This window comes from Myotis myotis, unplaced genomic scaffold (genome assembly GCF_014108235.1).
Source record: "Myotis myotis isolate mMyoMyo1 unplaced genomic scaffold, mMyoMyo1.p scaffold_m19_p_3, whole genome shotgun sequence".
Taxonomy (NCBI): domain Eukaryota; kingdom Metazoa; phylum Chordata; class Mammalia; order Chiroptera; family Vespertilionidae; genus Myotis; species Myotis myotis.
In genome coordinates, this window is record NW_023416335.1 from 79,824,536 (window position 1) to 79,850,361 (window position 25,826).

The window sequence follows — 25,826 nt, forward strand, 5'->3', positions numbered from 1 at the left end:
CAAAGTTGTTCATCTCTAATTTCTCAAGGGTCCTATTAATACATATACAAGAAACAGACCTACTCTGAATCTTAGGTAACACACCAACCTTATATACAAAAATAGAGCTGACTCTTGAACATTGGTTTGAACTGCACAGGTCCACTAATATGCAGATCTTGTTCCATAAATAGCCGGCCCTCCATTTCCCCAGGTTTCACATATATAGATTCAACCAACTGTGAGTCGAGAATAGTCAAAAACAGTATTTTTAATCTGTGGTTGAGTATCCACTTATGCAGACAGCCAACTTAAGTTATACACAGATTTTCGACCTCACAGGTGGTCAGCGCCCTTAACCCCCATGTTGTTCAAGGGTCAATTGTATATCTAAGAAACCACTCTCAGATGACTGGAAAGATCTCCTTTCTTTATTACCATAAATGGAAGGAAAATACATACTCCAGAAACTCTAGCTACTGACCTGGGCTCATAATAAATGCCTGCCGTTTAAACTGATTGATTTGCAACTAACTAAAGTCTGAGTCAGGAACCTAAGAACTTCATAACCAAACACTCACATTCTAAAATTCCTTATAGAGAAATGATTCTCTTTGTGCGCCGTCTTGTTGTAGTTAAGCCTTGATTGTTGTAGGTAACGCTGGGCGGGATTTGACCTCCAGGCCAACTCAAGAAATGATTCTCAACCTCTTAAATGAAGGTATGGTAAGATGTCAAATGCTGAGTTTTCCTAGATTTAAATTTTAAAAATAAAATATTGGGACTTATGTACTAGTTTGCTAGGGTAGCTGTACCAGGTATCACAAAGTATGTTAGGTGGCTTAAATAACAAAAATTTATTGTCTCACAATTTTGTTAGCCATAAGTCTGAAATCAAAGTGTTGGCAGAATTGGCTCCTTCTAAGGGCTATGAGGGAAGGATCGGTTCTAGTCTTCATTTTCACTTGGTGTTCTCCCTGTATGTGTCTGTGTCCAAATGGGAAATAATATCGAAAAAAATGCTATGCTGTGTCCTATGTATTAGGGCTGTGATGGCTGCATCTCGACTGAACATGTACAGACATTTTTTCCTTTTCCCCTAAACAATACAGTATAACTATTTACTTAACATTTACATTGTATTAACTATTACAAGTAATCTAGAGATTATTTAAAGCGTTCAGGAGGATATGCGTAGGTTATATGCAAATATTATGCACTTTTATATAGAAGCTTCAGCATCCTTGGATTTTGGTATCTGGGGGTGGAAGAGGGAGCCTGGAACCAATTCCACGTGGATACTGAGGGATAACTATATTTCTAAATTGAGATTAGACAAGAATTTTCTAGAAACTGCCGATAAACTTAATGAGACCTACAAGAAATCTAATGAGGTTGTGATAAAGGACCAACTAGAAATTAAGCATACACTGACTGAAATAAAGAATAATATACAGAGTTCCAACAGCAGACTAGAGGATCGCAAGAATCAAGTCAACGATTGGAAATCCAAAGAAGCAAAAAACACCCAACTGGAAAAGCAAAATGAAAAAAGAATCCGAAAATATGAAGATAGTGTAAGGAGCCTTTGGGACAGCTTCAAGCGTACCAACATCCGAATTATAGGGGTGCCAGAAGATGAGAGAGAGCAAGGTATTGAAAACCTATTTGAAGAAATAATGACAGAAAACTTTCCCTACCTGGTCAAAGAAATAGACTTACAAGTCCAGGAAGCACAGAGAACCCCAAACAAAAGGAATCCAAAGAGGACTACACCAAGACACATCATCATTAAAATGCCAAGAGCAAAAGACAAAGAGAGAATCTTAAAAGCAGCAAGAGATAAACACTTAGTTACCTACAAGGGAGAACCCATACGACTGTCAGCTGATTTCTCAACAGAAACTATGCAGGCCAGAAGGGAGTGGCAAGAAATATTCAAAGTGATGAATACCAAGAACCTACAACCAAGATTACTTTACCCAGCAAAGCTATCATTCAGAATTGAAGGTCAGATAAAGAGCTTCACAGATAAGAAAAAGCTAAAGGAGTTCATCACCACTAAACCAGTATTATGTGAAATGCTGAAAGGTATCCTTTAAGAAGAGGAAGAAGAAGAAAAAGGTAAAGATACAAATTATGAACAACAAATACACATCTATCAACAAGTGAATCTGAAAATCAAGTGAATAATCTGATGAACAGAATGAACTGGTGATTATAATAGAATCAGGGGCATAGAAAGGGAGTGGACTGACTATTCTTGGGGGGGGAAAAGGGGTAAGGGGGATGGGGGTTGAGACTGGACAAAAATCGTGCACCTATGGATGAGGACAGTGGGTGGGGAGTGAAGGAGGAGGGTGGGGTGGGAACTGGGTGGAGGGGAGTTACGGGGGGAAAAAAGGAACAAATGTAATAATCTGAACAATAAAGATTTAACTAATCAAAAAAAAAAAGAATTACAAGATTCAAAACTATATTCTTTAAATTGAGTCAACCCTATTTATGCAAATATCTGAGATACTAGTAATAAAAAAACAACCAAACAAAAAAATACCACACATAAAGTTATTATATTACTAGAGGCCTGGTGCAGGAATTTGTGCACGGGTAGGGCTCCTCGGCCTGGCCTGAAATTGGGGCTGATTGGGGCTGTCTCGCCCAGTCCCAGCTGGGGCCAATTAGGGCCGGCAGTCGGGGGTGGGGGTGGGGGGTGGGGAGGATTGCGGGAGGTTGGCTGTGGGAGCACATTGACCACCAGGGGGCAGCTTCTGTGTCGAGCGTGTGCCCCCTGATGGTCAGTGCTCACCATAGCAACCCGTCTGCCAGTCATTAGGTCGACCCGTCATAACGGTTGCCTGGACCTTTATATATATATAGATGAGATCTCTTGCTGTTTGGCACTTAAAGATTATTTTTCCAGTTGATTTTGAAATAGAACCAAAATAAGTTACAAATGATGGTGGGAATAGAAACACTTTTGGGAATTAAAATCTATCAAAGATCAGTTTTCAAAGCATCAATTTCTATAAGCAAATTAAACCGTGTGATAAACTGACTTTCAATTGTTTTATAACTATTGAATGTCTTAACAGCTCCAGAAAGAAAAATAAACATACCAGCTTTCCTTAGGATGAGTTGAAAGGTAAATTTTTTTCTTTTAATCCTCACCTGAGGATATGTTTATTGGTTTTAGAGAGAGGGGAAGGGAGAGAGAATAATTGATCGGTTATCTCTCATACGCCTCCTGACTGTGGATCAAACACACAACATAGGTATGTACCCTACCTGGGAATCAAACCCACAACCGCTCGGAGTATGGGATGATACTCCAACCAACCAAGTCACACTGGCCAGGGCAAAAGCTATATTTTAACAATTTTTTTTTTTTAGCAATAATAAAAATCAAACTAAGTTTTAGCAGGAGAGAGAGAGGCAGGTCCCCAAATTTCAACATTGTTCACTATACAGCTGCCATGTGGTGTGGTTGATGACAGTTGTGGCAATACCATCAAGTTAAAATGAGAAGGAAAGTGACCAATTTGTAAACAGGACAATATGTTATTATCCTAACTAGGCTTGCTTGCTTCCTCAACATACCATTTTCCAAGACCTTAAGTAGATGTGTAAGAAACTATGGGCCGTTTTTCCAAATCTATTAAATACATTTATTCAATAGGTTTTTGGATATAAAACCAAAGTACTTTCAAATAACTTGATCTCCAAGCTTCTCTAACAGGGCTCAATCTGCCATGCAGTTGTGAAACACCCTGCCAAGGTTCTCTATGAAATAGCTTAAGGTGAAATAGCTATCAAATGTTTTCCTGAAAGAAAAGGAGGTTAAATACAATCTAAAATTTTCCCTAGTGTAGATATTACTTCTTTAATATAGGTGCAAAATAAGCACACTTTCAAGTAGTTTTTACCATGTTTTACCTCAAGAAAAGGCAATACCAAAAGTGGCCTGGAGGCCTTACTTGTCCCATAATTTTCAATAGCTGTCCCCATTCCAAGGTCGACCAATAAACATGCAAGCTAAACAGTGCACCTGCTATGTAAACATATTTCTGAAATGAATTCTTGTGCCCTCTCTTCCAATCAGAATGCTGCCCCAAAGCCTCATTCTAAGACACTGCTTTGAAATGACTTCCTTCATCTTTAATTTAAAAAACAAAAATACAAAAACCCAATACCGTACTCTATCAGGACACAATCTGACTATATTTACCATGGAGCAAATCCACTAAAAATACACATTGTGAAAATAGAATTAACAGTAAGTGCTCAGACTCTAAAGTCACAATGACCTTCAAATAGGCCCGAATGCACATGTATGACCTGGGTGTTTGAACTCAGGAGAATTATTCAGCCTCTCCAAGCTTCAGTTTCCATGTCTACCTAAAATAAGAGCAATACTATCTTCTAGAGCTGGTGTAAGACTTAAATAACATGTGAATTTATCATTTTTGTACTGTATGGCATATACAAAGCATTCAATAAAATATTTTGATAATCAAAGTCCTTAATAGTTGATTTATAGAAATAAACACTTAGAATTTGGCTTATTACTTATATGCAGATATCATCACATAGTATGTACATCTTAAATAGCATCATAAGTAAATTATATCTCGATAAAAGTGGGGGAGGCTTGGCTTACTACAATCTTACAATGACAAGCACGATTTGTTTTTTGTTTTGGTTTGTTTTTAAGTTCTTTTTAAATTTTTGTATTGATTAAGTTATTACATATTGTCCTTATCCCCACATTACCTGCCATCCCCCCTTGTTTTGTTTTGAATGAGAATAGTCTTTTCAGAAAACTAGTGAACAACACCATCTGCTCTAAGCAACAACCATTTAGCTTCAACCAAAAAGCAAAAGCTGGATACCTATGCATGTTTACTTTGTGCAAATTTATCAAACTGCACACTTATGATTTATACATATTTTTGTATTTATGCTATATGTCAATAAAAAGTTTAAAAAGCAGATATCCATCTAATGGGAGAAAAAGAACTTCAAAATATCTTCAATTCACCATTCTGTAGCTCTTTCTGCTCTGAGCATTGTTCTGGGACAGAAGTGAAAGCAGAAAGTTGAGGGGATGAGACTGGGACCAGATCAAATACTGTAATGGAATTCCTTCATTCACTCATATAAACCATAATAAAATTTTTTAAAATATCTAGATACAGATAATATAGGTAGATATACATACACAAAATTAGTGTGATTGGTAAAAAAAAAAAAAATCGAAATTAAAATGCTTTAATCAAGTTCCCATGATATATTTTTAAAATTATTAAAAATAGATTAATATGTGAACATATTTATATCACTAGGATTATTACAACATTTTTGTCCCTTCTCCATATAGTTCCCCTCCCCAAACTGTAACCAATTTCCAAAATACATTTTAAATGATTTCAGGAATTGATGTATTACATAAAACAAGCCAGGATTGTGCAAAAGATCTCCAAGATTCAGCGTAAAGTTTTTATGAGAATTCACCTCACACCTGTCAGAATAGCAACCATTAATAAATCAACAAACAAGTGTTGATGAGGATGTGAAGACAAGGGAACCCTCATGCACTGTTGGTGGGAATGCAAACTGGTGCAGCCACTGCAGAACGCAGAATGGAGTTACCTCAAAAAGTTAAAAATAAAACTGCCCATGACCCAGCAATTTCACTTCTGGGAATACATCTGAATAAACCTAAAACACATATTCAGAAGAATATATAACCCGGGTTTCCATAGTGTAGTGGTTAACATGTTCGCCTAACAAAAGAATATATACATCCCAATGTTCACTGCAACATCTACACCAATAAAAGACAAAGATGCTAATTGACCATACCTTCACTACGCCCAAGTCACGCCGACCAGCCAATTAGAGCGACTATATGCAAATTAACCCAACCAAGATGGCGGCCAGCAGCCACAGAGCTGGAGCAAGCTGGAGGCTTGGTTGCCCTGGTGATGGAGGAAGCCAAGCTTCCTGCCTGCCCTGGCCGGCTGTGGCCTCCACAAAAAGCAACAAAGTTTCAATTATAGAAGCTAAATAAATCCCAGATACCTGCTTCCAGCCAGCCTCCACTGGGAGCTTGGTTGGCTGGGGGCTGTGACCAACCTGCAAACAGGCATCAGCCCTTCACTCAGGATGGCCACACCCTCATGGAGTGAGGATTCCCGCTGGGGGGCTTGGCCAGCCTGCAAACAGCCATCAGCCTCTCAACCAGACTGGCCAGGGACCCCAGCAGGACCCTCCGCCCTGAAGGGGGTGTGGCCAGCCTGAAAACAGCCCTCAGCCCCTCACCCAGGCTGGCCAGGCACCCCAGCGGGGACCCCCACCCTGATCCAGGACACCCTTTAGGGCAAACCAGCCAGCCCCCACCCATGCACCAAGCCTCTATCCTATATAATAAAAGCGTAATATGCAAATTGACCCTAACAGCAGAGCGACTGGGAATCACTAGTCACTGTGACACACACTGACCACCAGGGGGCACACACTCCATGCAGGAGCTGCCCCCTGATGGTCAGTGCGCTCCCACAGGGTGAGCTCTGCTCAGCCACAAGCCAGGCTGATGGCTGCCAGTACAGCGGTGGTGGTGGGAGCCTCTCCCGCCTCCTCAGCAGCGCTAAGGTTGTCCAACTGCAGCTAGGCCTGGTCCCCGCTGGCAAGTGGACATCCCCTGAGGGCTCCTGGGCTGCCAGAGGGATGTCTGACTGCCAGCTTAGGCCCAATTCCTCAGCGAGCAGGCCTAAGCCAGCAGGTGGTCATCCTCCGAGGGGTCCCAGACTGCGAGAGGGCACAGGCCAGGCTGAGGGACCATCTCGAGTGCACAAATTTTTGAGCACTGGGCCTCTACTCCTATCTAATAAAGAGGGAATATGCTAATATTCCCTCATGCTGTCGCAAAGATGGCTGCGCCCACAGCCAATAAGAAGAGAATGTGCTAATTACTGCCCCACCCTCAAAGATGGCGGCACCCACAGCCAATAAGGAGGGAATATGCTAATTGACTGCCATGCGCTCAAAGATGGCAGCGCCCACAGCCACAAGATGGCCAGCAGGGGAGGGCAGTTGTGGGAGATCAGGCCAGCAGGGAAGGGTAGTTGGGGGCTATTGGGCTGGCAAGGGAGGGCAGTTAGGGGTGACCAGGTTGGCAGGGGAAGGCAGTTGGGGGGCGATCAGGCCAGCAGGGGAAGGCAATCGAGCCGGCAGGGGAGCAGTTAGGCATCGATCAGGCTGGCAGGGAAGTGGTTAGGGGGTGATCAGGCTGGCAGGCAGAAGCGGTTAGGGGCAATCAAGCAGGCGAGCAGTTGGGAGCCAGCCGTCCCAGACTGTGAGGGGGATCCCAGATTGGAGAGGGTGCAGGCTAGGCTGAGGGACACCCCTCCCCCACGCAGTGCACAAACCTCAGAGGTCTGGTGCACGAAATTTGTGCATGGGGGTGGGGGGTGTTCCTCAGCCTACCCTGAACCCTCTTGCAGTCCCGGACTGTTCGAGGGATGTCCGCCTGCCAGCTTAGGCCCACTCCCATGCCAGCTGTGATCCCGGCCTCTGGCTGAGCGGTGCTCCCCCTGTGACAGTGCACTGACCACCGGGGGCAGCTCCGGCATTGAGTGTCTACCCCCTGGGGGTCAGTTTGCATCACAGCAAACAGTCGTTCTGCTGTTCAGTCAATTTGCATATTAGGGTTTTATTATATAGGGTAGCCAAGATATAAAAGCAGCCCAAGTGCCCATCAGTAGATGAGTGGATTGAAAAAAAAGCTGTGGTACATTTACACAATGGACTACTACCTGGCTACAAAAAAAGAAGGAAATCTTACCCTTTGTGACAGCCTGGATGGACCTGGAGAATATTATGCTAAGTGAAATAAACTAGTCAGAGAAAGATAAGTACTATAAGATTTCACTCACATGTGGAATCTAATGAACAAAATAAACTAACAAACAAATAGAAACAGACTCATAAAGAACAAACAGACAACTGTCACAGGGCAGGGGACTGCCGGGCTAGGTGAAAAAGATGAAGGGATTAAGCAAAAAGATAAAGGGGATGGCGGTAGGTAGAAGAGGGTAAAGGGGGAATAAATAGTGATGGAAGGAGACTTGACCTGGTGTGGTGAAAATGCAATACGATATATAGATGATGTATTATAGAAGTACATACTTGAAACCTATATAATTTTATTAACCAATGTCACCCCAATGAATTAAATAATAATTAAGTAAAACAATAAATTTTTTAAAAGTATTCTTCACAACTAATATTTATTATCTCTTACCTTTGCTAAAATCCTGTGGGTGAAAAGCACTTATCTACATATACCAGGTACTTTGAAAATTCTGTCATTAAGACAGCTTAATTATCTGCAAATAAGAATACTTCTACTGATTAACTTAATTTCTCTTTATGGGAGCACATCCTTTCTAGTCTTTTTTTTTCTTTCATGAAAAGCGGTTTTAGCATTCAGTCAGAAAAATCTATGTAGCTGCAGTACATATTGCACAACCCATTGGCCTAACAAATAAAACATATTTTTCTGACTAAAAATGTAGTACATGAACCTAATATTTTCGAAATTTTAACATATAATGTATTTGAGAGAAAGTGAAAATTCTATTTATCTCAGTTCTAATTACTATAAAAAACGACTTACTTAATATTCTTACAGGTTCCCTTTACCCTTCAAGATTTCTTTTATCTCATATCTCTCCTAGCATAATGGTTACGAGTTTGGGCTTTCTTAAGTCAAAGACTCAATTTCAATATAGGTTTATTGAAATTGGTTTCAGTTTGGGGAGGGGAACTATATGGACAGGGGACAAAAATGTCACTTTACAGTGGTATTTATAAGCAAAATTTTATTCCTTCATCAATGTTCCTGAGATTCCTCTGTATAAAGGTTTTCCTTATTCATAAAATGAGGATAATAAAAACTGTCACACTGTGTACATGGTTATTGTGAGGGTCAAATGAGAAATGCTTTTCACCCACAGGAGGTTAGCAAAGGTAAGAGATAATAAATATTAGCTAATAAACTGGAACAAAGTATCTTCAGATTAGCCTATTATTCATGTGTGCACCATTTTTGCCAGGTTTTGTTTGATATCACTGTTATGTTGGCTTTGTAAAAATGAATTAGAAAACTTCTTTCCCTTAAATGAAACTATTTAAATAATTCATTGTAACTTAAAATAACTCACCCATGAAATTCTGGGCTTGCCAGTTTTTGCATGTGGTGATTGTTCCCTGGCAATTTCCCTGGGTTTTGTTGTTATTACTAGTGCATTTTCTATTACTAGTGCATTTTCATTTTCAGCAAAATACCAAATATTAATTGCTACCATTCCAAAATTTTAAAAAATACTTTAATGCAGTACCTCAAATAACATATCAAATCCTCACACAGTTCATCATCTCTTAATAAAAATATAAATGGACAAAATAAGTACTGTCAAGAGAATGAGGGAATAAACAGCTAGTAAAACAAATTATCCACTAATATACTCTAAAAGAATGTTATTAAATTAGAATTAGAACCCATATAACTTTAGTAAATAAGTATTTTGAACAATACCCTGAAATCCCTTGTAACCCTGCCCTAGGATTCTATTACAGAATTCTATCATAGTTCTTCTACTTAGCAGTAAATGAGATAATATTCTACAAAAGAAAATGGAAAGAAGACTTCTGGTCAAGATGGCAGAAAATGTAGTACTTGCAGCTTCCCACAACCACACCAAAATTAACTATAGAACAGTCATCATTCAGAACTGCCTGAAATTTAGCTGAACAGAAGTCCTACAACTAAGGATATAAAGAAGCAACATCATACTGGTAGGAGGGGCAGAGATGCACAATTGGCTGATCTCAAACCCATACGTCTGGTTAAAAATTGGGAGGGATATCTTGGCTGCAGAGGTCACCCCTGAGGAGCAAGGAGTCTCAGCCCCACATCAGGTATCCCAGTCCAGGGATCCAGTACCAGGAAAAGGAGTCACCATAACTTCTGGCTGAAAAAACCAGCAAAGAATGTGATGGAGTGAGACAGAGGGGTGCTGGAGTCCCAGCCATTACTCTTAAAGGATCCATGCACAGACTTACTTGGACTCCCTCCCTCGTGATGAGCTCCAGCCATGGGGCAGCAGCTTGAAAGGCACCAGAGACATATGGGGAGGAACCCAATTGTCGGGCATCAGGGCTAAAGCTGGGGAGACAAATGTGCTGGCAGAGGCCACTGTTCCTTTTCTGAGCCCTCCCACACAGATCTGGCAGCCGTGCCATATCTGAGTCTCCATCAACTTGGCTCACACTGTTCGCCCTGCCCAGGTGATTCCCTGAGACCCCACCACTTGCAACTTGTGGGCCCACCCAAGCTGTTTCCAGTGGCTTTTCCATACCAATGGTCTGTTTTGGCTCATGCTTCAGGCTATCCTAAAATCTCTCAAAAAAGCAGCATCTGGAGTCAGCACACCCCACACATCGTAAGTCAGGGATGGGGAACCTTTGTTCTGCCAAGGGCCATTTGGACATTTATAACATCATTCGCAGGCCATACAAAATTATCAACTTAAAAATTAGCCTGCTATATTTGGTCAAATGTTTAATTAACTCACCCCTAATGGCTTGGCAGGGCCAGACCAAATGATTACCTGGGCCTTATACAGCCCATGGGCTGAACGTTCCACATGCCTGTAAGTGGTTCCAGGCCCAGCACTAGCAGAAGCTAGGCTTGGTTCACAGCTTGGCCTTGCCTGGGCATCTCCAAGTCCAGTACAAGTAGCAGCCATCTGCAGATCACTTTGTAGCTCATGCTGGGTGGCCCCAGGCAGAACACAGGTGGCAACTGATCTTGGCTTGCACCTTTTGGGAGGCCCCAGAGCCAGTATACCTGGTAGACAGCTTTAGATCATGTCAAAGTACCACCCAATAAATAAAAAACTCTACATGGAGGTTAGTTTCTCTCTGATTTTTTGTTGTTGTTAATCCTCACCCGAGGATATTTTCCCATTGATCTTTAGAAAGAGGAAGAGAGAGGAAAAAACAGAAACATCGGATGTGAGAGAAACACATCGATAAGTTGCCTCCTACATGCATCCTGACCAGGGCCCAGGCTAGGGGAGGAGCCTGTAACCAAGGTACGTGGCCTTGACCAAAACAGAACCCAGGACCCTTTGATCCGCAGGCCCACATTCTATCCACTGAGCCAAACCGGCTAGGGTTCTCTGGTTTCACACACACACACACACACACACACAAAAAAAAAACAACCAGTTTCAACCCACAATAGAGAGTAGATAGAAAATAAATGCATCAATGTGACTACCAACCAGATTTAATAAATGTGATCACTGTCATTTAATGGTTTTTACTTATTTATAATTTCAGTAACAATTTTTTAAAATTATTTTGAGATAGATTTCACTAAACATATACTCCATGAGTATTTGTTTATGGTCTTGGAACTATAGTGATATGGTCACATTCCCATGCAATAAGTGAAAAATGTGGACAAATAGCTCCCAGAAAAATATATACTGTAGTCAAGAGACTTATGGGATAGAACATCACTTATCATCATCCAAAGGTCTTCTGATATGATAAGGGCCATACCTGAGCATATATATATCCCACATCATTTTACTAAGAGGAAGAAGAAAAATCTTTAAGAGGACTCAACCAATAACTGTATGATAAATGATGTTAAATGTTTTGAGAGATATTAAGGGGGAGAAGGCACTCCCTTTCTTGAAGTAGTTGAGCACTTACCTAGGGAAATTAGTTCTCTCTCTCTCTCTCTCTCTCTCTCTCTCTCTCTCTCTCTCTCTCTCTCTATATATATATATATATATATATATATATATATATAAATTTAACATGGAAAAATGTGACATTGATGATAAGTAATACATGAACAAAAGGATAAGGTTAATTCCTAAAAGGATGATTTTAGAATAAAGTCCTGGGACAAATACGTTTTGTCCTAAGATCTTGAAAGATGGATTAGAACTTAAAAAGGTAACAGGTATGAATGTGGAAGATCAAACAATAAAATATTTGGGAAAATTATACTGTAGGCTGGCAAAGTTAATGTAGTACAAAGAAGGAAAGAGCAGCCCTGGCAGGGTTGCTCAGTTGGTTGGAGTGGCATCCCATACACCAAAAAGACTGTTGTCAGGGCACATACCTAGGTTTCATGTTCGAAACCCAGTTGGAGTACATATGAGAGGCAACCAATCAATGTTTCTCTTCCACAATGATATCTCGATATCTCTCTCTCTCTCTCTCTCTCTCTCTCTCTCTCTCTCTCTCTCGCCCCCCCCCTTCCTCTCTAAAATCAATAAACATATCAATCATCAGGTGAGGATTTAAAAAATAGAGTGTGGCATAGTCCCACTATGAAAAGCTTCTAAGCATAAGTTAAGGTGTCTAGATTGATTATATAGTCAGGAGAAATCCATCAAAAGTTTTGGTACATTCTACCGTTCTAGAACACTTCTTCATCTGCTATATAAACTGAATATTCCTTCAAGATCCAGTTCAAATTTAACTTCCCTAAGTTGCAAAGCAATCAAAGGCTCCATTCTCTGTATCCACAGCACTCTGGTCTTACCTGTGTCACAATGGGTTCTGATTCCCAAACAGTACATGAGAATTACTGTGAAGCTTGTTAAAAAACACACACACACACACAAAAAAAAAACACACAAAAAAAACAAGGCACTGTTTACCGTTTAGACCAGGGGTGGGCAAACTTTTTGACTCGAGGGCCACAATGGGTTCTTAAACTGGACCGGAGGGCCGGAACAAAAGCATGGATGGAGTGTTTGTGTGAACTAATATAAATTCAAAGTAAACATCATTACATAAAAGGGTACGGTCTTTTTTTTTTTTTTTAGTTTTATTCATTTCAAACGGGCCGGATCCGGCCCACGGGCCATAGTTTGCCCACGGCTGGTTTAGACCCTCTGCAGTCTGAGCAAGCCAATTTACATCTTAAGAAGGAATGTCATAAGACCACCTTCTTATAATGTGATGAAATTCTATAAAAATATTTGTTTTTACTTTCCTAAGCATGTCATTAAGCTTCTCACAAGTGAGCTAAGTCTGCTAAGCAAAAATAACTGATTTGCTAAGATATACTTTTAGAACCAATAACAGAAAAAACATGATATATCAAAATTATAAATGATATATCAAGTGATATATCAAAATTGTAAAAAGCATTAAACAATCAACTGATTTTCATTAAATTAAATTCTGGAATATTTGAGCATATAGTCAAGTTTCCTTCTCTCTAGAAACTTGTCCTCTCAGCCTTCAGCTTTCTTATTTTCATACAATCACCAGGCAAACCTTCAATAAGGTCAAACTGAGGTGCCTTTAAGTAAAAGTTTACTACAATTCAATTCTGACGGTGTTGCTTTCCACAAAAGTACCTCCCGCGTTCTCAGCTACAAATATTCCGTTGAGAATAGATAACAAAAACAGATTTTTAAGTGTCTTGTCAGTACCAACAATGTTGACATTTCCTTTTCAAACCCCACCCCCAATCCCTGCCCAAAGGAGTTTTTCCAAGGAATTTTGAGAAGACTATGAAATGATTTAAAAGAAAATGATCAAGGTGGTGGCAACCAGACATTAATGATGTCAGTTTCTTTAGACAACTACAGTTACAACCACAGACCATAACTGGAAACAGGAAACATATTCTAATCTGGGGCCTTCAAACAGTGAGTTTATAAAGAACCAATCAATAAAGCTAATATAGGACTATAAAAAGAATAAATTATCTTAAAAGACAGAAATAATTTTAAACTTTGAAGAGTTAAAATCCCAACAGAGTCTTTATGTAACTTAAAAAGCTAATTCTAAAATTTATTCAAAACTCTGCCCCCCAATTTTTTTGGTGGGTGATATCCTATTAGATGTCAAATCTATAAAGTGATACTTATGAAAACAATGAAATAGTGGCACAATAAAAAAGTTAAATGAAGTAGAATACAGCAGCAAGTTCAAAACTGAAGTCTCTATATATGGTAATCCTATCTAATAAAAGAGAAACATGCAAATTGATCATACCCCAGAACACTTCCCATTGGCTAATCAGCAGGATATGCAAATTAACTGCCAACCAAGATGGCGGCCGGCAGCCAGGCAGCTGAAGCGAACAGGAGGCTTGCTTGCTCCAGTGACAGAGGAAGCCAAGGTTCCCGGCCTGCGGCAGCCCAGCTCTGAGCTCCGGATGTAACAATGCTGCAAGTATAGAAGCTAAACAAGCTCCAGATAGCTGCTTTCAGCAGCCGAGGCCTCAAGCTGGAGCCAGCCTCAGAGCTAAAGCCGGCTCTCAGCTCCAGTGACAGCCATAGAAAGTAAATAAATCCCAGAATAAAAAAAAAGGAGAGTCTGAGAGCTTCAGTCACCCGCCAGCCTGAAAACGGCCCTCAGCCCCCATCCAGACTGGCCAGGCACCCCAGTGGGGACCCCCACCCTAAAGAGGGTGCAGGCAGCCTAAAAACAGCCATCAGCCCGTCATCCCTGCTAGCCAGGCACCCAAGCAGGACCCCCACCCTGATCCCGGATACCCTTCAGGGCAAACCAGCCGGCCCCCATCCATGCACCAGGCCTCTATCCTATACTACAGGCCGGGCGGGACAGCGCGAGCTGCCATCCGGGCCCCATGTGCAGCACTGGGCAGCAGGGCATAAGCCCTGCCCCCAGCCGGGAGCCCCGTGCCACCTAAGCCCTGCACTGCTAAGACCCACCTCCAGCCAGGACCCTATGACTATTGGAGAGCAGGAAAGTGCCGCTGGGCCTTGGGTCACTGTGGTGATCCAGCCATCAGTAAGTAGAAAAGTGTGGCCTGTAGGCAGCCCCCAGCTGCACCTGATCCGGGAGCAGGAAAGCCCGGCCTGAGGGCAGCCCCAAGCTGGGCCTGATCCAGGAGCAGGAAAGCCCGGCCTGCACGCAGCCCCAAGCTGGGCCTGCTCCCCAGTCGCCATGGGGACCTGTGAGCAGGAGAGCAAGCCCGGCCTGTGGGCAGCTCCAAGCTGGACCTGCTCCCCCATTGCCATGGCAATCCTGGAGCAGGAAAGCCCGGCTTGCAAGCAGCAGCCCCATCCTGGCCATAGCTCAAGGGAGAGTACAACATGCAGTGGAGGCCAGGAGCCTGAGAGATCAACACAGAGGGGCTCCTGCTCTAAGCCTCCATGGTGTGGCTGGGGGCAGGCCCCCAGTGGGGACACACACACACACACGCACGCACACACACACGGCAACTACTTTGAGCCTATGTGGCACGGCTGGGGGCAGGCCCCAGCAGAGACACACAAACACACACACACACACACACACACACACGGGACGCCTGCTCCGAGCCTCTGCTGCCAGACTGTGGCCATCAGTAGGACATCCACTGAGGGCTCCCGGACTGTGAGAGGAGCAGGCTGGGCTGAGGGAACCCTCACCCCCCAGTGCACGAATTTTGTGCACCAGGCCTCTAGTCCTATATAATAAAAGCCTAATATGCAAATTGTCCCCTCGACTGGGAATTCCAAGGGGTGAGGTTTGGGCCGGCTGGCAGCTCTTCCCCCTGGCTGGCCCCACACCCTACTCCCCCCGCCCCCCGACACTGATCAGGAGCGGGGCTGGCTGGCCAACTGCCCGCCTCCCCTCCTCCTGGCCAGCCCAGCCCCGATCAGGGCCAATTGGGGCTGGTTGGCCGGACCCCACCCATGCACAAATTTGTACACTGGGCCTCTAGTTTAGTATATAACAAAGGTGGCAGCCTAAGTGTGAAAATCACAAAACATTCAATAAATGGTGAAGGGCCAATATCTCCATTTGTGGGAGAGTCTTCAGATCCCTGTATCTTCTCTGTATATATAAAAGCCTAATATACAAAGTGTCCCCTCGGGAGTTCGACCAGGAGACCGTGAGTTTGATTGCTCACTATGACATACACTGACCACCAGGGGACAGCATGGAACGAAGGAAGGCCCCGGTCAGCAGCTGGCAGCCAGGGAAGAGAGGCCCCGTCAGCAGCCAGCAGCCAGGGAAGGGAGGCCCTAGCCGGAAGGCCCCAATCAGCCCTGATCGCCGGCCAGGCCTAGGGACCCTTACCCATGCACAAATTTTGTGCACCGGGCCTCTAGAATCCTATAGAAGTAGATTTCATCTGAACTGAGAAATAAAACACAAAAGATATGCTAGAAGAAAATATTAAGAGACTAATAATTTAAAGGGTGAGGAAAGTTTAGTAGACATCAAAAATGGTAAATTTTATACCATAAATATTTAAAATTTCTACAGGGCAAAAGGTATGTTAAAAAATGGTAGGGACAAAATATCAGCCTCATGTCACAAAAAGAGTTAATCATTGCCTGTACAATGAATTAGTTAGAAGACAATGAATACTGAATTAGTTAGAAGACAACGAATACTGATATAATAGCCATAATATATAAAAAATTACTGGGCAAAAGGATATTAGTAAGTAATTTTAAGGAAATTCAAATGAAAAGTACTTATAATTAACAATTCAACAACCTCACTGCTAGTAGTCAAGGAAATGCAAATTAAAATAATAAACTGTAATTATTACCAAAAAAAGACTGACCAAAAAGAAAATTCTGATAGCGATGGTTTAGGAAATATACTATTGGTGGTAGTAGAAATTGATATAGCCTTTTGAAAGAATTATTTGATAATATGTTTATGCTTTTAGTAAACTTAGTAAATCTACTTTCAGAAATCCTTTAGAAATAGTCATATAAGTGTTGCAACAACTTTATACTATTACTAGAGGCCCAGTGCATGAAATTTGTGCATGATGCGGTCCCTAGGCCTGGCTGGTGATCAAAGGGCAGGTCCCAGCTGACCTCTGGGCCCTGGGCAGAACGTGGGCCCCATGCACCCCCCTCCGCCTGAGTTACGGCACCATAGCACCTGAGTCCTCACATGGAGATGTGGTGAGCACGGCCAGATGCCGCAGGTGGGGCGCAGTGTGGACCTCTGGGTTGCCCAGCAGTGCTGCACAGAAGCCAGGCAGGCAGCGCACTCTCTCCTGGCTGGCCTCACAGACCGGCTCCTGCATGAACCCACAGGGAGCTCAACTGGCCCCTGCGGTCCCAATGGCTGTGGCCTGGCTCACCTGGAAGAGGCCACATGGGTGTGGGATGGGCTCCTCACGGGCGCCCGGCATCTGAGCGTGGTGGCTTCCCTGGCACCCAAGCCCTGGCATACCAGGGTAGGGTAGCAGGGGGAGTGAGAGCAAGCTTGGTGGACACCCCGCATTCCCACCACACCTCCATCCCCATCACCCCGCCCCCGGTAGCCAGGGAGAGGTTGCAGTCCCCTACCCAGGGGCCACAGGAGGTTGGTCACTGCCACCCACCCCCAGTTCCCCGTCCCAGCCCGGGGCCCGGCCCCAATCGGGCAATCAGGGCCTGCCGGCCACTGGTTGCCATCTGCAGGGCGATAGTTGGGGCTGGGTCCCCCGCCCAGCTCCCTCAGTGCCTGGGAGCTGGGCAGCAGTCCTGCTCCCTGGCCCCCTCCCGCCACTGCTGGTTGCTGTCTGCAGGACGACTGGGCCCCTGCTCGTACCTGCCTTGGCCTGGAGCCACCCACTCACCTGCTCCACCATCCCGCCGCAGTCCCACTCTCATAGGGGCCCATCAGGGCAGGCAGCACCTTCAATGCCTCCCACTGCCAGTGCCACATAGCCGATGCCCTCCATGTTCCGCGCCACCCCCTGGTGGTCAGCGCATGTCATAGCAAGTGGTTGAACTCCCAGTTGAGGGGACAAGTTGCATGTTAGGCTTTTATTATATAGGAAGGATATAATTATACACACACACAGAAAGTTGCAATAAAAAAATGATAGTACTGGGTAAATATTAGCTATGTGCCAAACATGGTTCTAAGAGCTTTACATACATCAATTCACTTCATGTTCACAACAACCCTATAATATTAGGTCTGTTATTATCATTTTCATTTTGTAGATAAGGAAACCAAGGACCAGAGAGGTTAAGGAACTTAAGGTCACAGAGGTGGCATGAGGATTCAAACCCAGGTGTTCTGACAGCAAAGTCTGAGATTTGAACAGCAGTCAAACTAGGATGTTTACTTTAATATTGTTTACAATAGCAAAATACTGTTAATAGACAATTGTACATGATCAGAGGCTGGCAAAGTAAAAAATGATTCATCTGTCATGTGAAAAATAAATGATATATTAAGTACAAACAAACAAGTCACAAAAATGGCTTCACATACTTTCATTTGTATCTTAAAAACAACTTCTGGGTGTAGGTTTGTATATACACATAGTATTCTTTCATTTAGGCCTTTGTCTAAAAAAATTAAACATCTAATAGTCAACACTAATATCTTTGGGGGCAGAATAGAATTAAGGAATGAGGAGGAAAAGAGACTTGCACTATTTTACATATTTTCATATTAGGTGACTTTGTTTTATAATTGGCATTGTATTATTTATTTAATTAAAAACAAATTTAACAAGTGAACAAACAAGCTAGTAGAAGCAGTTAGATAAGATGCTAATAAGACTGGCACTGCTGGATCTACCCCCATGTGAACCAATTAAGTTTACTGTGGCATAGATTGAAGAACTCTAAATCTGACCAATTGTTCCAAACATTGTACACTGATTATAATACAGTAAGATTGGCATATATCATTGCAAGAGTGTTCAACATCCTTAGAGTCAAACTGCTAGAGTTCAAATGCAGCTCCACTATTTACTAGCTGTATGGCTTTAGGCAAGTCACTGAACCTCTCTCCATGTCTCAATTCCTCTTTATAATAAACAGATAATAACATTTGCCGTATATGGTTAAAATATTTGTCAAGTCCTTGTAATAATACCTGCACAAAACTAATATATATTCCTTTTGTTAGATAAAAATAAATAACTTTAGACATGTGCATTCCGATATTAAGAGCACCATCTCCCTACCCAAAGACATTAGTAACCTCTCCAAGATAAACTAAAATGTACCATACATAATAAGAGGAAATATTATTTTACAAAATTTTTAAAGCTATATAGATACACGTATGAATACTGTACCATAATATAAAATATATTTCTCATAGTCAAAAGTGTGTCAAAGCTACTGCACTGGAGCACACCAGTGAGTGGCTAAAAGCTTTATCATCTGCAACCACATCCCGAGAACAAACCTTACCACATCAAGCCTGGGATCTTTCATCTGAAAGGGCTGCACAGTAAACACTATTTTCAAACCTTAACATACACAAAAATGTCCTGCTTTAAAGCAGATTCAAAACACTTTCTCTTCCTAAAATATTTTTTCTATTATCTCTAGATTAAATCCAGATAACTATTAATATTTTAAAACATATTTTTATTGATTTCAGAGAGAAAGAGAGAGGGAGAGAGATAGAAACATCAAGGATGAGAGAGAATCATTGATTGGCTGTCTCCTGCATGCCCCCCCTACTGGGGGATTGAGCCCACAACCTGGGCATGTGCCCTTGACCAGAATCGAACCTGGGACCCTTCAGTGCGCAGGTTGACACGCTATCCACTGAACCAAACCGGCTAGGGCAACTATTAATATATTTTTAATTGGGACCAATCAATCTACTCCCTCAAACTTTTTGCCTCCCTACCCAAACTCATCTTGATTTTAAGGCACCTTAATCCAAATTCCAATCTTTTGTAGGTTTATTTATAATTTTTTAAATTCTGTCATTTCAATACACAATACAAACAGCTAAGAAAGTATAATGCCCTGCCAAAAGTAAAAAATTTATCTTATTACCTGTAGTAACTCTGCTTCTAGAATAAAAACATGATATATTTTAGTTGATTAAAGTTAAGTATTTGAAATCAGGTTTATTTCAGTATATAAATCAACTTCATTAGGCATATTTTAAACCTACCAGTCCTCAAAATATTTTTCTCAGTACATTGAGTCTCTTTTACACCATTTCTCCCACATCATGGCCATATAACCTGTTTAAAATGAAGTAAATTATAAAGTCCCAAGAACCCCTAGACTGCCCCCACCCAAAAAAGGAAGGCTAGAATTAACTTAGATCCTTTTCATAATATCTCCTGGATCCTTCTTACATTCTAGAAACAGTAATTTGTTTATCTTGTATAAATTCAATAAGAACCAATTTAGAAATTCTTCAGTTCAATCCCTTCACTCAAAAGATGATGAAATCTAGATCTCGAGAAGTAAAGTAACTTCTTCAGAGACACATGCTTTGGACTGAAATAACATATGATTATAGGACTGCTAACATCTTTTCATCAGCTTGAAAAAATAGCCTAGGGTTATAAATATTAATTAACCATATACACTAAAATTACATAACTGCAAGCAACTATTACAATCCATCATGTACTATTAAACATTTTACATGTTTTGTTAATATGTCTTCTAGAACTTTTCAAATAATTACTTAAGGTATTTAAATTTCATTTTACAAAAAAACAAGCTTAACTCCAGAAGTATTACTTCCTTGTAACCACATCACAGTTAAGGTTAAGATTCATTAACAAATTAACTAGTACTTAAAATATAAGATCACAATTACTTCCATATTTTTAATATCTAGATTTCTATATTAATAAAGTTTCTCATACTTTCATTTAAAGTAAATAATTTCTGATATAAATGGAGAAATCACAATAATAAATTTATTAAAATCCAAATTTTTTTCTGGGTCTCATACCTGTTGTTCATCCTCCATGACGTTACTAGCAAACTCAAATACTAGGTCGTTCTGTTGGACAACAGCAGCCATAATAAAGCATTCCCCTTAGATGCACATGAGAAAAATTCCAAACAGGTTCAAGTATCAGGCAGTAGAATCCAGTGACAATTTGGGTTAAAAAAAACCAAAAAAACAAAAAAAAACTAAGTCTGTGAAGTTACTGTATCACAGGTTTTCTTTAGGAAAGGAGCTTCAAATTTTCTTGGTTTCTTTAGGAAAAGTGTTTCAAATTTTCTGGTATGCTATTCAAACTGAGGCAATTTTTCTGAAATTTTTCTTCTCCAGAACTTCTTGGCCTGAAAAACAAAAGTTTAAGTTAGTTACGAAATCATATCCACTTAGAATATAATAACTGATACCAAGGGCAGTGTCTCCAAAGTATTTTTGGTAATATTTTTAAACAAAATCAACATGACTAATGAACACACTTTTTTTTTTTAAGTTAGGTACATAATTTCTTTGAAGATTTCATTCCTGCTAAGATAAAATCACCTCTCATTACTGAAAATAAAGCCACTCTCTCCACCCCCAAGTTAAACTACTGTTAAAGTACCAAATATTTAAAAATATACATATATCCACCTAACAACAACTAGGTTTATAATTACAATAAAGGGCATATAAACAATTTTCTTCTTTCCACTAAGCCAGCAAACTACCTACATTGGAAATGCTACTCCATGAGTAATTTCATAATGTATTATTTTTGCCTTAATAGAAACATTCAGACAGTGTCTCTATTAGATCTAATATATAAGGACTTAAAAATCTTTCTAATACATTTAAAGTTTAGTAAGTACTATTTTAAGAGCTTTTAAAAAACTAAGCAGAAATTAAAGCCCACTCTCTGTTCTTTAAAAAGGTTTCTGATAAGTAGAATGCTTTACCATGCTTAAGCCTGTCTTCAGTGGCTTCTTTTTTAATGCACTGAAATGTATCCTTATCTCTAGCACAGGGTTGCAAGCAACAGGAAGGAAACAGCACTTGACCACGTCATGGCAAATTAGAACATGCAAAGAACTGCACTTTACAATAGTAGAAAAACAGAAGCACAACTTAAGAGTGAAAACAATTTCACAGTGGAGGGAGAAATACTTAAAAAGTACTGTCCAAAGATGTTTGTCTGCTTTTAAAAAAAATTATCACTACTAACAAAAGTAAAAGGAAAATTTTAAAAGTTTATCTTAATGTTATTAAATATTGTATCATATGCTTATAGCCATAAATGAAAATGAAAAGACAAAGATATAAAAATATATCACATTAAATAACATCTAATTCTTTGAAACAGCATTTACAATTTAATTTTAAAGAGACAAGTTCAGGAATGAAACTGAGCTGCTGAATGAGTTTCCCTGAAAACTTAAATCCAGCTAGCATGTGCTAGCCAAATCATATATTCAGTTTCCTAATTTCAGTAAAGTCAATTCCCTATATATTCTGGATTCTAGAGGTCATCATAGATGACTGTGTTGTCCCTAACTAGGTATTAAAATAAAATAAGGGTTAATAATTCAATTCAGGTGGTATTTCTACTGACTAAACTGAATTCTAGCCCAGCAGTTTTACACATTCACCCATCCCACCCCTTTCAATAATGAATTAGCTCCAACATTAGGTATTCTTAGCACATCCGGGTAGTTTTTGAATAATGCACCATATCTAAAAGAGAAAAAAAAAGTGCTTTGACCTAAATTGATCATAGACAGACATACACACATAACACATACATTTGATCTTAGACAAACATTACTTATAATCTTTTCCTTTAAATCACCACCTAACCCAATTCTTCTATACTAGGCGTGCCCCTCCGGATGGTCCTCCACATAGAAACTACAGTATTTCTTGCCTTCCTTCTCAACTTCTGATATTTCCATTCCAGGAATGCCTCACCCATTTCTCAGCAACCATTCAAATCTTCCATTCTTCAATGCTTAAATGAAGTACCATTTCTTTCACAAAGCTTCCTAACCTCTGTCTTGACTGATATAGACCTTCAAAAATACAGCACTTAACTGCCCGTCACAAAATTAACATTAACTTGTACATTGTCTCACATTTGAAAATTACATCCCCCTAGTTAAACTGAATAAATGTTCGAGTGCCTACTATTTGCAAAGCAATGTCCCAGATACCAAGATAATTAAAGAAAAACTTCTCTTGATTCTCTGGGTAAGTAAGCACTGTCTAAAATTTTTTCTGTACCTACCAAATTGTGTGCCCATAGTAATAACAGAATTATATTAATGACAGATACTGTTTTAAAAATCAATCACTAGATATTTAAGCTATTTCTATATATATTCCTTATAAACAATGACTGCAGTATCTTTGATAATAAGGAAACCATTATCCCAATAAAAAAGTTTCTCTGTAAAAGGTTAAATTCCAAAATCCATTTGTTCACAAATACAAAGTGACACTGTACCAATGACTAATATGAATACATCTATGTAAAGTTAAGTTTCACTTTCTTTTCTACTGCAATACGTACTTTTTCTTGCTAGCACTTCCAAACTGCTACTATCCTTTAACGTTTTTTAAAAATCTCTAAAATAAGGATAAGCACTCAACATACACCTTACAGTACACACTAACAATGGACAGCAATAAACTAAAATTGAAATGGACTGCCCATTTTCATTAAGCCATGTTAGGATAGAGACACCTTTACTCTGGTCGGTAGCTTTTGTTCATCTAGAATAAAAAAACCGTAATATGTTAATTAGACCAGACAGCCAAATGACATCCCAGATGTCATTCTGGACATCCTTCCGGATGAAGCTGCAGTGGCAGGGGCTGAAGCAGAGGCGGTTAGGGGTGATCAGGAGGCAGGCAAGAAGTTAGGGGTGATCAGGCAGGCAGGCAAAGTGGTTAGGGGCGATCAGGCAAACAGGCAGAGGCAGTTAGAGGTGGTCAAGCAGGCAGGCAGGCAAGTGGTTAGGGGCATCAGGCAGGCAGGCAAGTGGTTAGGGGCAATCAGGCAGGCAGGCAGGCCAGCAGTTAGGAGCCAGTGGTCACAAATTGTGAGAGGGATGTCTGACTGCCGATTTAGGCCCGATCCCGAATCCCTGTGAGATCGGGCCTAAACCGGCAGTCAGACATCCCCCGAGGGGTCCAGGATTTTGAGAGGGTTCAGGCCAGACGGAGGGATACTCCTCCCCCATGCACAAATTTCGTGCACTGGGCCTCTAGTTTAAATATAAAAGTTTATAAACTGAAAATATGTCAGTAAAGAAAAGCTCTTCAACTATTTTATTGGCTTAATTAGGCCTCTGATCCTCTTTTTTCACTCCCCTTTTTGCTCTTCCTCTTCTCTGAATAGTTATTTAACCTACACCAAAGGTGGTTTTTCAGAAGAAATTTTCTAATTCCTGATCCAGGGGTATCACCTATACATAATACAGGTACTTAAATAACAAAGCTCTTAAAAATAACAAAGGCCCTGTGGATTAAAATGTTTTTGGTAATAGATAAGAGTGAAAATCCAGATCAATAATTCAAGTTTTCATGAGTAAACTGAGTCTCTGTGCCCAAAGTCCCAGTTTGAAAGCACAATAGAACTACAACTAGAATCCTCATCCCCTAAATCAGGACTCTGTCCATGACTACAATATAAAGCCTTGCCTCTAATCTACCCAAATCTTTTATGCTTAGTAGTTTAGAACACAGATTTCTAAGTACATACAGATATAAAATGGGGAAAATATAAAATTCCATCTCAAGTTCAGCTCCTGATCTCCAAATCCACTCTCTGAGTGGTCTATTAGATAAATCCACCTCAGTGTCCCCTCAAAGTCAATGTGTCTAAAACATGTCCAAACTGAATTTATAATTTCATTCCTTAAAATTGCTCTTGTATGAATATACATGGATATTCAAAATGAGGAGAAATAAAGGCCTCTGCTTTACTCTACAAATTATAAGGTCTTCAGTAAATTTAAAATTTGCTTTAATTTACTAACCACTAGCTATATACAGTATATCTGTGAACACTCTGCTGTGTTAATAGTTTTCAAACACATTTCATTTTCAAAGGGTCACTTAGTCTTCAAAAAGTAAGAAAAAATATAAGTGAAAATTGTTCATTCAAGAGACATAAACAGTTAACTTATTTGCAAAGTTTTGCGAGGTCATCTAGTTGGGCATCTATCAAGTAATAAAAACTTCCCTATCTGTCTCTCTGACTTTTAACTAGGTCAGGACCATATTCTTATTCTTCAAGGAGATATGCCAAAGGAATGTCTCAGCAATAAGTTTCCTAACTTCCTATCTCCCAAAAAAGCTTCAGATTTAAGGTAAAATAGTAAAGCAAGCAAATCAAGAGTTTAAGCTCTATAGTCAGACAACTTGGGTTTGAAACTTCTGCACTGTGACCTTAGACAAGTAAGTTAATGTCGATCTCTTTTGCAAAATAGACATGAGCCACAGTTGCCTCACTTTGTAAAATGGGTATAATAGATAACACCAAAATCTAGAATTGAAAAGATAAAATGCAAAATGCATGTGCAGAATGCCAGGCATATAAATTTCACTCAAACATTAGCTTCATTATAGTCTAAGTATAGTGCAAGAGATGTAACAGGTGCATTCCAGGTAACTAATTATTCCTTAAGTTTCATTTCCACACTTTCTGGGAGTCTTCTTTACCACAGCTATTTGCCAGACTCCAACAAAGAACTCCAGAGCCCATTACCAACAAAAGTATAATTCTATTCCAGTGCCTAAAAAATTTGACAACTATTTGATAAACCCAGATGCTTCAGGGCTAAGACCCCACCCTGTCTGGCAAGCTTCTCTTAACACAAGAGTTCCATTATGTCTGTTCCAAACAAAATGAATTTACTGGTTTGTAAACACAAAACCTTGAGCCACATTAGCTACTACAACCAATCAAATATTTAATTTGTATTTAATGTATTATAAAAGATTTCAGGCATTATAAAAAACATATGACCAGCCCTAGCTGGTTTGGCTCAGTGGATAGAGCCTCAGCCTGTGGACTGAAAGGTCTCAGGTTCAATTCCAGTCAAGAGCACATG

The 25,826-nt window shown here is 40.5% G+C and overlaps 1 protein-coding gene across 17 annotated transcripts in view; it reads right to left on the reverse strand.

The window, feature by feature from the left end:
• Positions 1-25,826, reverse strand: part of ELF1 (E74 like ETS transcription factor 1) — a 143,409-nt gene that overhangs the window by 51,408 nt on the left and 66,175 nt on the right. For 16 of the 17 annotated variants that reach the window (XM_036298544.1, XM_036298542.1, XM_036298545.1 and 13 more), the window contains one exon: positions 20,740-21,077. In XM_036298544.1, coding sequence (XP_036154437.1) covers positions 20,740-20,811 — 72 coding nt within the window. In that variant the 5' untranslated portion in view covers positions 20,812-21,077. Of the gene's footprint in view, positions 1-20,739; positions 21,078-21,668; positions 21,905-25,826 lie in introns of those variants that run through there. The other variant, XM_036298539.1, reaches the window with a different exon arrangement.